Below are 16,954 nucleotides of genomic sequence, written 5' to 3'. Positions count from 1 at the left end.
AACTGTAGTTACCCAGCGGTGGCCCAGGTCAGGCGCGCGGAAGCACGTGAGTCTCTGGGGAAGCCTAATTTATATGAATCCACCCAGCATTGAAACGCATTACTGCAAAATTTATTCTGATACCTGTTGTACCACACCCTAAAAATAACAAAAGAAAACAGGCAGAGATAAAAGATATTTGCTGTCAAAGGTGGGGAAATACCTTTGGAAAGCCACAGCGTCGGCTTCCTCTAAGAAACTAAACAAAAGTGGTAGACATTCTTGAGATTTCTCATCGAAGTCGGGTGTCTTGTCGTGGTGAGAGGGGCACACTGCCGTGACGGGGCAGCGCGGCTCGTGGGCGCCGCGGTCAGCGGGAGCGGTTCTCACCGTTCGAGCAGAAAAAGCACGTCACTGTGCGAACTCCGGCCCACGAGCTGCTCGTGCTTCTCTGCACTCTGGAGGTGTCTCGAAACTGGTATCAGCCCCCAATCTTTGCAAGCCTGAACCCCGTCCACTGTGAAGTTACAGCACCTGAGCTCCGGCGCGCCGGCTCCCGAGGCGAACATCTTCTGCACAGCGACGCCGGGCAGCATAAGCTGCTTTTGCCACAGCACGGGGCGCCATGGGGAAGCTGGCCCAGAGAAACGAGCGTGCTCTCAGTTCACGCGCTGGATCGGAGTATTTTAACGTGTGGATGTGCACAAACCCGAGGAGAGCTGCACGAGATAAGCTGGCGAGGGAATCCACGAGGCCTAGCGACCAGCTGCAAAGAACAGATTTACCAGTTCTATGGTTTTTGTTCCCCAGACAAGAGCACACAACACGAGGTAAGGTCGAAGCTCTCCTGTTTCATGTGGAAATCCGGAGTATGAGTGACACACTACTCAACTTGCTCGGCTGCTGTAGGACAACGTGACCATTTCTTAAGTCACTAAAACCATAAATAATTTTAAAAACCTCAGACCAGTAGCAAGACATCTAAATTACTGCTCGGTCTCCTTTTAGAGCATTTGTCCTTAGCAAAACTCACTTGAAGTAATGCTAGGCACTGGAAAGGCACTGAGGTCCTGCGTGCGCTGGGCTCGGTGGAACCACATCTCGCCAGCAGGAGACACTGCACACGGTCGGGAAGAGGCTCCAACCTAAAACGCGTGTCCCGTCTCCTCACAGCTGAGGGGCGGCGGGCTTGCGGTATTTGCACTGGATCCATACTCGATACATCGTCATTTGTTTCCCACGGTTCACCTGCAATCGCCGATCAACCAGATTCTGGATTTTCTGCAGCCCAGCTGTTGTGAAGAGCTCGTGTAACTCATCTGGAAGCAGAGAGGAGGAGAAGGAGGATGCCACGGCTTGCATCCGCCTGCCACCCGCTCACACCGAGGGACAGACTATGTTGGACGATGGAGCACAGGAAACTCACGGTCTCGCTTTGCAGGGAAATGCAAACATCAGACAGGATTTAACTACTGTGCTATGGGGGATTAAGATCACAGTTTCTCTACTTTCCCTTGAGTTTGCCTTCTATTACCAAGGAAGCAAAGAATTACTTGGAGAACCAGAATTACAGAGACTCGACAAAGAGAAAACAGCAGGAGTTTCAGACATGGGTATCGCCTCTAGTAACCAATTAAGGGAGCATCTTCTGACGAGTAGGGACATATCCATTTATTCCCCCCCGGCCCCAGAGGAATTTCAGAGCCCGCAAGAGCAAAGAAGGGGACCAGACCTACGCTTTTAAATGGTGGCAACAAGATCCACGCTGTACAGGCTGGAGGGGAATGGGATCCATTGAGGTTAAGTTGGTGGGGGGGGAAATCCTTTACGAAACCACACCCTGCTGGGGCCCAATCAAAGCACCAAGAGCCCCGGAGGCTGCGGCACCGGCAGGAATTCCTGAGCAAGGAAACCAGAACCCCGGTGCCCCGGCGCACTGGCCGTGGGCAGAGCCAGAGCCAGTGCAGCGCAGCACAGAGCTCCTTCAGCTGCGGCCCGGCAGCACGTGATGTTACGGAGTTTCTGCAGAAAAGGGCTAACAGGTCCCAGCTTGTGCTCTTTTATCAGATGCTCGCCATTACGGAGCGTTTGCCAAACACGCACGGAACATTCGTTTTGTTGTGACAAACAAGACTTGTGCAGTGGGGAAGGGAAGAGTTGGCTGCAGTTGTGCCACTGCTCTGAAACCGGCCATGCAGAGGGGTCCGCGGCGGCAGGGACTGGAGGTGCAACTGGTGATCAGCAGGGAGGACACGAGCCCTGCTGAACACCAAGCAGCAGCAGAACTGGAGAGGCTGCCTCAGCTCTAGGCTCAACCACACCCTTCTTATCTCCTCACAGGAGAACACTAAAGTCTAGAGGAGTTCCTTCAGGTGGTGTCCATCTCGCTCCATCCTCCGCAGGCAACGAGATTCAAGGAGAGCTCCTCCAATCCCACCCCTCCCCGTGTACCAAACTCACTGGTTTTCTCTAAAAGCTGGGTAATAGTTCTAAACCGAAGCAGAAAAGATTCAGGCCAGACATGAGGAAAGAAATTTTTACAATGTGGGTGGTGAGAGCCTGGCCCGGGTTCCCAGACAGGGGGTAGATGAACCATCCCTGAGACACCCCAGGCCAGGCTGGACGGGGCTCTGAGCACCCTGAGCCGGTGAAGATGTCCCTGTCATGGCAGGGGGGGCACTGGGGAGCTGGGAAGGTCCCTTCAACCCAAACCAGTCTATGATTCTGTGAAAAGGTATTCACCCTGCCATATTTGCATCAGCAAGTGACAAGCCCAGGTACTTCACATTTCACACTGCTCCAAGAAAGGCTGGAAAGAGCTAGTGGTGAAACTCGAGGGCACAGAGACAAAAAGAGGTGAGGAGCGTCAGAGGAAGTTTCCCAGCCTCCTACCTTGTGTGAAGAAGTAGACTCTGGTGCCATCACCTCTCACATAGAAGTTATCAGACAGACATTGACCTAAGGGCAAGAGGCATTTAAACAGTTACCAGCTATCACGTAAAAATCAACAACTGCCGTCCAATGGCACGTAAAGACAAGATGCGCTTCTCCTGGCACAGGCCGTGCTTAAGGGGAATCAACGAGCTGCCTCCTAAACGAGGGAGCCGGTAAGTCCAGAGAATCACCATCTGTTGGTGATCTGGGAAGACTACCCAAGGGAAAAGAAAATACCTTTCTTAAAGCGAAGCTGGGCCAGATCGTACCGGCCGTAATCCCGTAACAACACCACTCCTCCCGGCCTCAGAAGGCGACTCAGCCTGTTAACGACGCGCTGCATCCTGAGGGAAAAACAAACCAGAAGTCCTCATCGCCCTGCGAAACGATGCTTGTTTCCTTAGCCTGTTTTCCTAAAAGAAGGTATACATTTTATATACGTTTCAACTTGATATAAAAGCTACCAAAAGACAGCGCTTTTCTGAGCTCTCTCAGACACAGGTGGCTTGTTTGGCTGCCTCGTTTCTCACACTCAGTGCTGGTGTTTGTGGGGTTTGTTTGGGGTTTTTTTCTACAATGAGAACCTAGCCTGCCACAGCAGCAATTAACTGCTCTCACTAATTACAACAGGATCTCCACTGGTTTCTGTAAAACAAGTAATAAGCGAACTCGAAAAATACTGTGGAATAAAACCAAAGGGAAGAGGAAAGAGCGACTAGTGCAGGTTGTAACACACTGTCACGCCAAGGTCACAGCACTTTTCTCAACCGTTTTCTGACCCTGTCCCCTCCCTTCTTGCCACCTCCATATGTGAAATTAATCTCGTCTTTGAGCCTCACAACCTAGTAGCACATTTTACACAAGCGGGTGCTGAGTTCCCAGTGTGCTGGGTTCAGAATGGAGGCGCAACTGAGAGCGCAGCAAGACGCCACCTGTAACCCCTCAGCACCCCCAAACCCCCCTGTGCTGCACCGGAATTCGTGACAACAGAAAACACCTGCACATTTCATTTTCAGAAGCTTAATGGAAAACTGGACCAGACACAGAACAAACTTTAACCTTTCCTGATATGGAGGGATCTGCTATTAAAGAACCCCAGTTCTAGATGCACTACCTTCTGACATCAGGCGGAATTATTAAAACTTACTTCTCTGGCAGAATTGCTGAGAGGACAAAGACAAGAATAACAATGTCGAGACTCTCATCCGGCATCGGGAAAGGACTCTGGTCATCGCACAGGTCGTGGACAAACGCAAAGCAGCGAGAAGAATCGAATTCTGCATTGTTCTGTGTTTAAGGGGAGAGAAATCGGAGCATCAGCAGCAGACCTTGATCTCAGTCTTATCTGGACACGGGAGCACTTTATCCTTCACATCATAAAGTGGTGCGTTCAGAAGGGTTTCAGCCTCGCTGGATTAAGGCAGACGGGGTCAGGTGGGCTCCCTCGTCTGATGAGGAATGGGGTGAAATGTAAAAAGTGAGCACACACGGGAGGTTTACAGGGAGTTTTGGACTTGTTACACTCAGACAATCAGCACGGCCAAAAATCCCAACTGGTTTTCAGGGTTCGGCAGTTGCTCAACCAAAGGAGCGCTGGATTTGGCCAAGTGCGCCAGCCACAGGGGAAAGGAAACCTGGCCGACCTGTCTGCTGCCAACCTGACATGTTGAGAACTCCAACTTCCCTCATTTCTACAATTTGGACAGCCGGTTTTCCTGATTTACCAGCATCAGGGCTGGCTAAATCCAGAAAGCCGCCAGCACCGCTAGACAGCTGGTGGCAGCTGTGACAGTTTTGTGTCAATGTGCAATTGGTACCATGTGCTTCTATCTTTGGAATCACCAGTGAGTTTACCTGGACGAGATCCACGGCCGTTGTAGAAAAATCACAGCAATAGACAAAAAGTCCCGGGTCACTGAAATAAATAAAAGAAACTATCATCATTTATATAAAGGTGCCTCATCGGAATTACAGAGGCGGCTTCAAACACACGGAGCACAGAACTGGGAGCCAGAAATCCTGGGCTTCAGTCTGTATCTATCAGCAACGTGCTGTGCAGGAGCCGGTGGAACATGTTGCTCCTTTATCCCTCGGTTATTCTCACATGGAGCTGCCTGTTTACTTTTCCTTCTGGAAAAGGAGCGGTGCTAAGACCCGGAAGAAAACGCTTTCAGAACGAGACACGTAAACTCACATTACGGTGGTTGTGTTCTGAGACCAAACTTTTCCAAGCTCGAAACACAATCATGTGAACTTGCAGATGGCAAATGTACCGTTTGCATCCGGCCTTTCTCTGAGATTGTCTCAACTAAGAACACAGGCAACGCTCTTCCAACCGTTTTTCAGAGGCTGGTGTATCGTGCAGCTAAAAACCTCCTCAGAATTACTTACTTATTGGTTTGTAAAATTGGGAAGACTGTATTTCCAGCACCACAGCCAACCTGTGCAAAGAAAGCAGAAGGACACGCAGTGAAAATCATTTCTTCAGCATGTCCCATGCAGTTAATTTCAAATCATCCCCCTACAACCATGGAACAAAGAGCAACTCACGAGTAACGAGGGAGTACAGCAGCGACCGTTTGCAAATCTCGCTGCAAGATGTGAATATGCTCAGCTCCGAGGAGCAGGGCCACATATAAGCATTTGTGGGAAACCACTAAGCCAGTTCTCATAGAAATCTTACGGTTTCTATATATTGTTATTCTTCAGAAAACTGTTATTGTTGGAATCCCAAGCACAACAGCCCGCACGAGTCACCGAGGCCTTGGCGAAAGCCGCAGCAAACCAGAGCAATGGAGAAAGGAGTTTGTCCTGCTGTAACTACGCGCTGCTGTCTCAGAGCCCCCTTCGCTAGATGGCTCTCCCTCAGGTTACAACCAAGCCTACAGGAATTCTGCCTTCTTATTCCTCTGCTTGCTCCCGTTTGAAGAGAAGACGGCTCACACAGCTGCGCTTGGGGAACCTGCCTCCGAATGCGGAAGGAATCAGTAAATGAAACAAACTGAGCAGAAAACTCCACCGATGGCTTGTGGTGACGGACACCACTGCACGCGCTCAGCTGAGGCAGGAGAACCACAACGATCCAAGAACACGGAAGTCTGAGGAACACTCAGCCTCAGATTAAATAAAAAATTGGAAGGACAGTTTGCGTTGACTCTTCCTGAAGGGCAGAACTTGCGTGGAGCACGAAGCAGTCAACAAAAGCAGCGAGATCTGCAGTGAACAGCGCAGAGGTGACAGGGCAAAGGCTGCCACCAGCTGGCAGGAGCCCCACGTTTAAAAGTCCTACAGAGTTTTGTGGGGACGAACCCCGTATTGATCTGAGATTCTCCACTATTACATGGCCACCAGGAACACACCAAACGGCACCTTTAGATTCTTGGTTTCATTGTTTGTTTCACATCTCCCAAGGCAAACACGAGTCGGCGCAAACACGCGAAGCATAATTTACAAGGGAAAGCTTTATGCAGACAAGTGAAAGAATCAGCTCCTTCAAAAGATGAGTTTTAAGTGTTTGTCTCAACATCTGATTGTAACGGTTGGTATTTTAAACTGGGAAACTTCTCATGGCCCGTGTGCTCTGCCAATTCACAGTCCGAACCAAGAGAATCCCAACAGATTTCACCCAGTGTTAAGCTGCTCTTTGAATTTTACTGATTTAGGGCACTCATGCCCTGTTTCCAATTCTATGTTCTATGTCCCAGTCACCCGAACACTGATGCAAGGGGCTGTGTGTCGTGTGACTCTGTTCTACAACTATTACCTCTAATATCCGATAAGCCGCAGACGACCCCGGGTAACCTCCGTCGCTGTGGTTCAGCTCATCACACTCCTGCGCAGCCGGCCCCCCTGCGCAGATCTCAGGTGTGGCTTTGGTCAGGTTTAGCTGATTCTCTGCCCTGGTTTCCAATGAACAATGTCCGTTTTCACAGCTTCCCAGCCCTTCGTGGTTGGATTGTTCTCGGTTACTAAATCCACGCACACAATCCCCATTTTGACTCGCGTTCCTGTTAGGAGCCAGCTCAGGGAATTCGGTGAACAGCCAGTGCCTGTCCTTGAAGAAGCCATTTTCGTGGATCTTATAAAAGTCATCCCAGTACTTCTTTGCGTTCACCTCATAGTCCTCTGCAAACACAAGAAAAATGACACCAGCACTCAAATTAGGTCTCAGGGTTTCATCCGTTCAGAGGGTCAGGGATCCCTGCAGACACCTATTCAGCAATTTGCTTTAACAGGTAAGGTTACTGATTGAAAATCACCTGTATTAAATTATGCTGTGCCACACAAACACTCAGCCTGCCTCCTCACACTGTGTTAGGACTAAAAAGGGGAAAACAGATAGAGAGGGAACTGTCTGTGTCCTGGTGCGATCTAAAGGAAGCTGGGAACAGAAAAGGCCTCTTTGAAATGAAAGAAATCAAGGGCTGGCTGAAAAAGATCATGCAAGAAACAGATTTAAAGCAAAAAGTGACCATATGTATTTTTCAGTCTGACTTCCTGCAGAACTTATTCCAGGAAAGTTCACTGAATCCCTGCTTTGCGATCCCGTTTAGCGGTGTTGGCTCAGGCGGGCGCGGGCACGTGAGCCAGGCTCCTCCAGACTTTTGCGACAAGCGCTCCTGACCGTTCTCTGTGCGGGGACAGCACTCGGCCAAGCCCACGCCCAGCCTGGCGCACCGCAGAAGGGCAAGCAAAAGTAAACACTGAAAGAGAGCGCGCCAAGGAGCCCCTGAATGGCTGATCATGGAGCTTCAGAGGCAGCCCACTGAACTCCTCCACAGCCTTCCCTGCTCCCAGCCTGCAGACACATCTTCGACATACCCAAAAAACTCGCTCAGACAGCCCCGAGAAATCCCGAGAATAACGCAGCCATAGTGCCCAACACCCTGCCTTTGTTCTCCTGCTTGGGCAGTCCCCATTCTCAAAATACCAGACCCTTCAGGCACATTTGGCTGGGCTGCCTTCCCCCGCTCGGCCACCCCATTGTCTGCACAGCTTCCCGCTGAAGAGCGGCCGTCCAAACGTGCCCGCTCTCCACTGTTGGGTCTGGGAAATCTGTCACCAAGACCTGACAAACTGCTCCAACAGTAAATTGCTCCACAATTTCCCAGCTGTATATAGGTTCTCAAAGCACGACAGACAGCATCCTTTAATGTTAACCAGATTTTAAAATGAACTCCACACAATGGGTATCACAATAGAAACCGCTGGATACTTCTGGGAATCCAAGAAATTAGGAGGGATGCTCTTTGGTATAATTAAATTTGCTATTGTGAACACAACTGGAAGCTATACGGGCAGTTCCCAATAGCTCCAATAGCGACCGGCATCTCCTTAAAGATGACACACTCCATTTAATTTGTTCAAATTAACAAAAGGCACAGATGCATCCTAGAGCTCGGCTTGGTACCAGATCATCATCAAACGAGTTTCTTATCACGCCAAGGAGCGGGAAGCCAGTTCAGCATCATTTGAGGGACTGGATAAACTCTAACGGGTGTGGAGTGAAGACGCGTTACTAACCAACTCAGAACAGCTTCCACTGTCTAACTGACCATAGAGCTGTGCAGCTTTAGCTTGATTCAGATTCGGGTAAGCTTTGTATTTTGGATGGATAAATATCCTTTAAGCCAAGTTTGAGGAAATAAAAGCTTCAGGATCCCTATCCTGCCTCTCTGATAATAAACACTTCAATTAGGATAGAACAATTTTTCTTCACTTCTGATTGAATCATTATCATGCTGTTTGTTAACTGCAGAGACAGATATGTACACGACTTCATTAGACCCTCTTAAAACTGAGCTTGAATTAGAGACAGCGCCACAGCATGCAAGCAACAAAAGATTGCCTGTTAGAACCGAAGCTTTAGAGAGCAAAAACAGGCAGAGAAAATAAGATTAAATGAGGCTGTTGCTCTACACTGAAAGAAGTTCATTGACAAGGAACACTAATGAGTTTTTAAACATACACAACAAGAACAAAGAAGCTCAACCCAAGGTGACTCCTCCCAGCCAAGACCATTTCTGCTCCTGGAGGACGAGTCTCCAGACTGTGGGAAAGTCACAGGGAGGTAAATTAAGAACAGAAAGCTTCCTCTTGTGCCGTTTTTCATTATCAATCACTAGGTAACGTATTTTGAATGATTCGGGAGACGGGGGAAGGGAGGAATAAACAAAGATGCGTACACAGCTCTCACCAGACTGTTCTGCGGTTGTACGAACAATTTGAGACCCAACGTTACAACAGTATCCAAAAGTACCTTGTTTATCTGGCGGCAAGAGCTGTGAGCTGTTCTCTTGAACTTTACTCCTGGCACTGGCCTCCTGCTCTTCCGACCACTCCACGTTATCCCTGTTGTAAAAAGCAAGATGAACTGCTCAGCTGAGAACGGCAGAGCAAAGACAGGGAGAAGAGAGAACGGTCTGCAGCCCAGCGGCTGTGGAGCTCGGCAGCACCTCCAGCCGCGCGGCAGCACTCCAGCCAGCAGCACCTCCCGGCTCGGAACGAATCGCACTTGTACAAAAGACGTAACTGGGAGCCCGAGAGACACCAAATCTGCCCCCTAATCCTTCTCCCTACTTGACGCTCAGCCAAGCAGAGAGGAAATAAATCGTTTTTACAAAAACTGTGAGGGAACTCGGTAAAAACGGCTCCTTGGAGAGGAACCGCTGTTCTCACCCAGCGAAAAGCACTTGTTCCCTCTCGGGTGGCGGACAGGCAGGCGCTGGCTTTCACCCATCAGCACCGGCCGGTTGATTTAGCTGTCCTAGAAAACCACATTTGCTTTCTCAAGTTCAAACAAAAAAGGCATTAGGGTTATTTGGGTGGTAAAGTGTTATTTTAATATTCAATTTAATTATGACAAAAATACCCAGGAAGCTTTAATGCCTTAAGAGCCTATTAATAACTCAAATGTGCATACACAGTGTGTAGTCATTAAAGTGACTCACTTGACCTTTTTTCATTAAAACAAGTGAATGAAAAGCAGACTGCAAGGATCAAGAAGCACTATTTTGGCCTCAGGAGGAATCAGTCTTTTGATATTAACTCACAAAACGAAGACTTGACATTTGTGTGAAAAACTATATTACTAGGAGATTCTGCAGGGAAGCGCTGCTGAGGATGCACTTCAGAACACGCCCCAAAATGAACAACAAGCTGCTACACGCACATGTTACCTTATTACAAATTAAACCTACCCAACTCTTAAAAGGGTCTACCAGCCGGAGACCACAAGGGACATATTTACTTGAAAAACGCAAAATGCCTTCAGTTCCCAGCAAACCTGAGAGCTTAACGTGTCTTAACACAACAGCCCTCTCCAAACAAAGGCCTGCGGTCCCAAGCCGACACCCGGCACAGTGTCGCCCTGCGGCAGGAGACGGGCAAAACCGTCCCTGTGCAACGTGTACGTGAGTCACTGACGTGCACGGATGGAGAAGCTTAGAGATTTCAGAGAGCAAACCACTTCACCTTATTAACTATAGCGCTGAAGGTACAAAGCAAAGCGACACACTCCTCGGAAAGATCGAGGGAACCTGAGGAATCCCATAGGACTCAGTGACCCCCTCAGGACTTCGCCAAGGAAGGCTCAGGACCCCCCGATGGGCACCCCCGAGCGGGGCAGGGACCCCCCGAGCCGGGCAGGGCAGGGACCCCCGAGCCGGGCAGGGCAGGGACCCCCCGACTCCGAGCTCTCCGGCACCCCCTGCCCCCACCCCGCCGCGCCCCGGTGCCTGCAGCCGGGCCCCCGTGAAGCCCCGAACCCCCGCCCGGCCAGGGCGGAGGGGACGAGCCCCCACAAAGCTTCAGTCACCGCAGCCCGACCCCCGCGGCCGGGCCTGGAGAGGCACCGCAGGCCACCAGCGCCTCGGCCGGCTGCCGGGGCCTCTCCGCGGCGGGCAGCAAAGGGCGGGGACGCGGAGGGGACGCGGAGGGACAGCGAGGAGGCGGCGGCCGCCCTCACCAGGCGTTGTGCTGGAAGAGGCGGGCGGGGTCGGTGAGGAAGCGCCTCCCGAAGAGCCGCCGCTCCGGAGCCTCCCTGGGCGCCGCCATGCTGGGCCGAGGGCCGCCGGAAGCGGAAGCGCTGCCTGACGCTGCGACCCGAGAGAGGGCAGGGCTGGGCGGTCACGTGGGGGCGGTGGCGGGAAGCCGCTCCTTCAGGGGATGGGGATGGCGGCGGGCGGGCAGCACGGCCATAAAAACGCTTTTCCTCGCTTTTATTTCGCGTTTCATTCAGCAGCGGGAGGGCGGGCCCGCCTCGGGCCGGCACTGTCCGGCGGTCGCTGGCCTCCAGGCGCGGCCTTGGCCTGCTGTCCGTCCCTGCGCCCTCCTCCCAGGCTGCCGCCCTGGCGCAGCTCCCGGTCCAGCCCGCGCAGGTCAGCGACTGTCACCAGCTCCCGGCCGGCGTTCCACGACCAGGAGTAGGTGCAGAAGGTGTGGTGGAAGCTCTCGTTGCCGGGCTGGCGGGCGCCGATCTGCTGCCAGAGCCGCAGCAGGCTGAGGCGCTGGCCCTGGGCCAGGCTGTGTCTGCGCCGCAGAGCCGCCTGCAGTGCCTGAGAGGAGACGGAGCCCCGAGTGTCGGGGGTGAAGGGACCCCAAAGCCCATCCAGTGCAATCCCCCCTGGAGCAGGAACACCCAGATGAGGTTACACAGGAAGGTGTCCAGGCGGGTTGGAATGTCTGCACAGAAGGAGACTCCACAACCCCCTGGGCAGCCTGGGCCAGGCTCTGCCACCCTCACCAGGAACAAGTTGCTTCTCGTCTTTCAGTGGAACCTCCTGTGTTCCAGTTTGCACCCATTGCCCCTTGTCCTGTCACTGGTTGTCACCAGAAGAGCCTGGCTCCATCCTCCTGACACTGCCCCTTTCCATCTTGATCCCCAGGAATGAGTCCCCCCTCAGTGTCCTCTTGTCCAGCTCCAGAGCCCCAGCTCCCTCAGCCTTTCCTCACACGGGAGATGCTCCACTCCCTCCAGCATCTTGGTGGCTGCGCTGGACTCTCTGCAGCAGTTCCCTGGCTGGTTATAACCAATTCATGCTGATGATTAACAGTAATAAACAACTACGCTATTATTATACCTCTAGTTTAATTTTCCCTTATACTTATAACCAAGTTGCTCTTTAGTACCTGTGTCTAGTTAAAGCATTCGTGAGACAGTTAATGTGTGGGTGACCCCGGTGACCAGCCACACTTAGCTCTGCTCTAACTGCCGTCCCCACACAACAGTGTGACATCTGCCCCCCGTGTTCCACGCTCACTTGCTCTCGCGCGCTGCCCAGGCTCTCTGCTGTCAGGTGGCGCGATGCGGTTGAGCCCACGGTGCTGACAGCAGCGGAGCTCCCCTGCTTTGTGCAGTGAACGGGGCGCTTGGGAGCAGGTGCCTGATTAAACAGAGGATGAGCTTTTAGGCTTGTTCCCACACCTCCTTCAATCATAGAATCGTAGAATGGGTAGGAAGGGACCTCCCCAGCTCCCCAGTGCCCCCCCTGCCATGACAAGGACATCTGCACCAGCTCAGGGTGCTCAGAGCCCGTCCAGCCTGGCCTGGGATGTCTCAGGGATGGTTCATCCACCATCTCTCTGGGAACCTGGGCCAGGCTCTCACCACCCTCTTAAAAAATTCCTTCAATACTGTTCCACGGCTGAAGCGTCGCTTGTCCCGCTCACCTCCTGCACCCGGGCTGTCTCGCAGCAGCAGTGGCTCTCAAACGAAGCGGTGCGCTCCTCCCTCTGCCTCACCACATTCTGCAAGCCTTTCTTTGGCTTTGCCGCTGTTGTCGCCTGTTTTTTAGAACTCATCGGGAACACGGGTGTCTGGGCACGAGGGCTGCCTGAACAGGGCCAAGGGAAACAGGAACGGGAGTCACCAGCTGTGCAACCACCAGCCAGCTGCTCCCATCCCTTGGTTTGCCTCCTCACCAGGGAAGGACGAGGTAAGCCCTGAATTCCTCGTGCCTCCGCAGCAGGAGTCGCAGCAGCAGCCGCCATCCGTCCTGCTGCCAAAATCTGAGGGGAGCAGAAACGCTGTTAAAGCTTCTCATGTGTAACATGGCTGTGGAGCTTGGTGCTCGCCTTGGGGAAGGCACGTGGAGGAAGATCGCTTCGCACACCCAGAAACCAGCTTGGAACAAGCCTCTGGAGCACTCACCGTCGGTGTCTGGCCACCCCAGCTCGTCATACATCTCTGGGCTGCTTGATCTAATCTCCGGCCACACAGCGATCGTCTCCGTGCTGCAAAGGCTGATATTGTCATCCATGTCTTCAGAGAACAAGTCGAAAGCATCGTCGGATGCTGCAGGCAGGGGCAGGACAGTGGGTTAAACAGGACAGAGGGAGGCGTTACCTGTGTTATATTCAGTTGGAAACAATGAGTTATAACCACAAGGGATTTGGGGCTGGGATTTGGGCAGGTTGTTCCTCACTGTGCAGCAAAACATCGACCTCCAAACAGCTACACAGTGCAGGGGACTTGGGAATTGGGGCAGAGAAGGATGAGCCCGTGTTTAACGTGAGCTGGTTGGTTTAGTTCCAGCTCTGCGCTCAGGAGCTTGGGTTATCGCTGTCAAAGAGGGTGTTGATGCTTCCTTCAATCACTGGTTCCCCAAATCTTTAGGACAGGATTGTCCCTTCCTTCATGTACTCCTGGTTATGTCTCAGGAGGACCATGGGATGCTGCAGGGCCAGCCTAAACGTGAAACCACTCCTGGCCACGCCGGCAACACGCCTTCTAGGGGAGAATCCCATGACAAGGTGACATTACCTTCCTCTGGTTCCCTCGGCATATTCTGTGCCGCTCCGCACTCCGTTCTCTGCTGAGGGGTGGGTGGAGTGTCCCTGCCACACACAAGGCACAAAGAGAGATGAGCAGACAGACAGACAGCTGAGAGGCTCTCACGGACAAGAGACCAGCCGAACTGCAGCTCCTGCTCCTGGACCTTGTCCTCCCAGCCGCAGGGAGACAGGCCGGGGACAGCAGCCGTGCCACACACCCGGGTGCCCCTCCCTGCTCACCTGGTTGCCTCCTTTGGTGGGGGGGTTGTCACCCTCTTCCTTGGCATCGGCTTTGGCGTCTCGCTGGTTTTGGGAGCACAGCCAGGAGAAGGAGCAACTTCCTCTGGATATGGAAAGAAAAATAAGTGGAAAGTCTCACAAGCTCCCTTCCAGGCAGGACTCGCAGCTGTTGCCATCACCGGGAGAGCTGGAAGGACCCTGCAGTGACACTCGTCCCCGTTTTGTGCTGCGGCAGCACTAACTCGCTGCCTCCCCGTCCTTGGGCAGCAATGGAAATCCTGCACCCTCCAGCGTTCTCTGTCCTCTGCTCCCACATCTTCCCTGGGGCTCATTCCAATCCTTTCCTGCCACTCGAGCCTCTGATCGCCTGTCCCACCTGCAGTGAGTGCGGAGGGTCATTTGTTCCCCTTCCTCTGCCCTCCTCAGCAGCTCTGAGACAAACTGCCACCCGCAGAGGTGACACTTCGTGGACACACTGGCTTTCCTTTCTCTGCCCTTTGAATGCGGTGGCTCATGGTAGCCAAAGCCTGACTAGTCCCAGGGGATAATTAACACCTCACCGAGCTCTCCCTCACATGTACTCGCCTCCATTTGCTAATCCGGAGCCTGGTTTGGCTGGTGGACACGAGGTCACACCACTGTGATGCAGCACTGCGACCCAGCACGAAGGTTCCGTGGTGCGGGGTGGCTAAAGACCCAGGCTCTGTTCCTGCTGTCCCCCCAACAGCTGTGGGACACTGGGCAAGGTGCTTCGGGCCGTGTCCAGACGTCCAAGTCCCCAGGGAGATGCCCAAGGCTTGGCTGGACAAGCCCTCGACCAAGCCGATCTGGAGGCTGGTTTGGAGGCCTCCAGAGGCTCCTCCTCACCAGGTTTTCTGTGATTCGCTACCATTTACTTTTGCCTCTTTCAGCTTCTCTGGGTTCGAATGGATCTGTGGGGTGGCCGGGATGGAGCCCTCACTGCTGACACTGACTTTGTCCTCTATGAAAATAAAAAAGCCCCTCTGAGCATTGATTTCCTTCTGAACAGGGGTGTTCTAAGCACCATCCCAAACACGCCAGCAAGGTGCTACTGCCTCCTACGGCCCAGACACGGAGGGAGATTGGTTATATAAAAACAAGAGCGGTTTAGTAACATCTTTTGCCTTTCTCCAGATCCATCCTCCAAAGGACTTAAAATCTTTCCAGCACATTGTGAAACTAATCTCCGCTGCACACGGGGGGGAAGAGCCCGGCCATCGCTGCCGTGAGGGGGCGCAGAGCGAGATGAGGCGGCTTGTACACACACCGGGCCTTGAAACAAGAAGGGAAGCACAATACTGCAATGAAATCCCTCCCCCCAGGCAGGGGGGATGCTGAGGCCAAGAAGGATTGAGTTCCCTTTCCACCTCCCTTCGTCCTGCAGCGTGTGTACCACGCTCTAGACACGGCCCTCTTCTGCTCCATCTGCTGAGCGCTGGCGTTCGCACCGTGCTGAGACGCAGAGCTCACGCTGTGCCTCCCGTGCCAAACAACGAAAGCATAAAGGAGAGCTGTCAGTGCCCACCCCTGGGGCGCCCTGGGGGCTCCTGCCGCTCCGCCCCGGCCGAGGGGCCCCTGCGGTGCCCAGGCTGGGGTCTGCACCGCGGCCGCCAGCCCTGGACGCGGGGCTGTGAGGGAAGACGGAGCTCAGCCAACGGGCAAATATGCGTGAGGAAGGGGAGACCGAAATACAGGAAGTTTGCAGGGAGACTTTTGGTTACAGCTTTAAATGCTTCACCAAAAGGCACTTTAGAACACTGAGAACTCCCATATCCACAGAGGATTTGGTGGTTTTAGAGCCTCACCCCAAATGGCTTCCCAAGCCAGGCGTTCTGGCGGGGTGCAGGCTGGGGGTCCCCGCGTTCCCCAGCACAGAGCACTTTGTCACCCCGGCTAACCCCGAGTCCTCCGCAGCCCTGCGGGTCCTGTAACGGGTAAATCCCAGAGCAACCCTGTCTGACCCCACAGCTGCCCCAGCTGCGGTCAAGGAGGTGGATCAGAGACCTCCTGAGGTCCCTTCCAACCGGAATTATTCCGGATTTGTGCCCTGGGAAATGTCAGCTTTGCTCATTCCTGGATTTATTAACAGACCTTGGTTTACAAAAGGAGTTGATGTGTTAATGTGCACTGAGAAGAGGGAGCACTTTGGTGCTTTCACGAACAAAAGTAGCATTAAAAAGAGCCATGGAGCCAAGTGTTGCTGCAGGAGCTGCGTCTGTGGGACGGCTGCGGGGTGTCCCCGCTGGAATCATCCGCGGGGGAGATTTCCCTGGGGATCCATCCCTGTCCGCAGTGGGATGGTCGGAAAGCAGCAGAGAAGTGGAGAGCGTCTGGCTGAGCGCGTACGGACATCACCCTCTAGTGGTCCCTGACACCTCAACGCAGCCCAAAACGTGCAGGTTCAGCAGGGCTGGGGTTATTACTGCTCACCAATGGCTTCAACCAGGGAAGGGAGAGCAGCCGGCACCCCCGTCCCCTGGCAGGAGGGACCGCGGCTGCTCGCACCTGCGGCACACGACACTGCCCTGAGTTTGGGGTAAAAAGCCGCTCCAGACTCCTGGCAGCTGGTCCTCATGGTCATGGGCTGAACTTGGTTAAACGGGGGTCTGGGCTCACCCCACAGCTCAATGGGAAACGGGGATCTCCCCGAACTGTGCACATGGCATCACTCTGGTTTCTTCCATACCCTTTACCAGCTTCGTAGCCTTTCTCTGAACTCTGATCTTGGATCTAACCTGATCTTGGGGATGTTCTGGTGGGGATGCGGCGCCAGACGCTGTTTCCCTGCAGCTGGGCCGTTCTCAGGTTCTGCGCTGAGCGAATCCGCCTGCGGGGCCTCACCGGAGCTGAGCCCAGCGGGGCCAGCGCCAAGCCCGGTTGGGTTCTTCCCGGAACCCCCCGTGCAGGCCGGGACCGCCACTCAAAACATGAAACCCCAAAGTCCTCAGGCTGCCCGAAACGTTCGTTTCCTCCCCCCGTGGCCCCTCCCGCGCTCCCAACCAGTGCC

At 53.4% G+C, this 16,954-nt stretch overlaps 2 protein-coding genes across 3 annotated transcripts; both read right to left on the bottom strand.

Annotated features, from left to right (window-relative positions):
• Positions 1-89: 89 nt before the first annotated feature.
• METTL2A (methyltransferase 2A, tRNA N3-cytidine) lies at positions 90-11,101 on the bottom strand. Its single transcript, XM_065039394.1, has 9 exons — positions 10,880-11,101; positions 9,173-9,264; positions 6,677-7,038; positions 5,305-5,354; positions 4,768-4,828; positions 4,061-4,200; positions 3,151-3,257; positions 2,872-2,937; positions 90-1,298 (listed from the first exon to the last, which is right to left on the bottom strand). Exons 1-9 carry the CDS (start codon positions 10,966-10,968, stop codon positions 1,147-1,149), a joined length of 1,119 nt encoding a protein of 372 aa, XP_064895466.1. The 5' UTR covers positions 10,969-11,101; the 3' UTR covers positions 90-1,146.
• On the bottom strand, positions 11,012-16,831 carry EFCAB3 (EF-hand calcium binding domain 3). 2 transcript variants are annotated; one of them, XM_065039405.1, is made up of 8 exons: positions 14,512-16,831; positions 13,928-14,029; positions 13,676-13,753; positions 13,064-13,207; positions 12,835-12,921; positions 12,583-12,746; positions 12,174-12,296; positions 11,012-11,468 (listed from the first exon to the last, which is right to left on the bottom strand). In XM_065039405.1, the coding sequence occupies exons 2-8, from the start codon at positions 13,971-13,973 to the stop codon at positions 11,145-11,147; spliced, it is 966 nt and encodes a 321-aa protein (XP_064895477.1). In that variant the 5' UTR covers positions 13,974-14,029; positions 14,512-16,831; the 3' UTR covers positions 11,012-11,144. The 2 variants fall into 2 exon arrangements, with proteins under 2 accessions (XP_064895477.1, XP_064895478.1); XM_065039406.1 differs by having other exon boundaries at positions 11,013-11,468; positions 13,676-13,749; positions 13,927-14,029.
• Positions 16,832-16,954: the final 123 nt, after the last annotated feature.

This window comes from Columba livia, chromosome 23 (genome assembly GCF_036013475.1).
Source record: "Columba livia isolate bColLiv1 breed racing homer chromosome 23, bColLiv1.pat.W.v2, whole genome shotgun sequence".
NCBI classification, from domain to species: domain Eukaryota; kingdom Metazoa; phylum Chordata; class Aves; order Columbiformes; family Columbidae; genus Columba; species Columba livia.
This window is presented reverse-complemented; position numbering and strand designations above follow the sequence as displayed.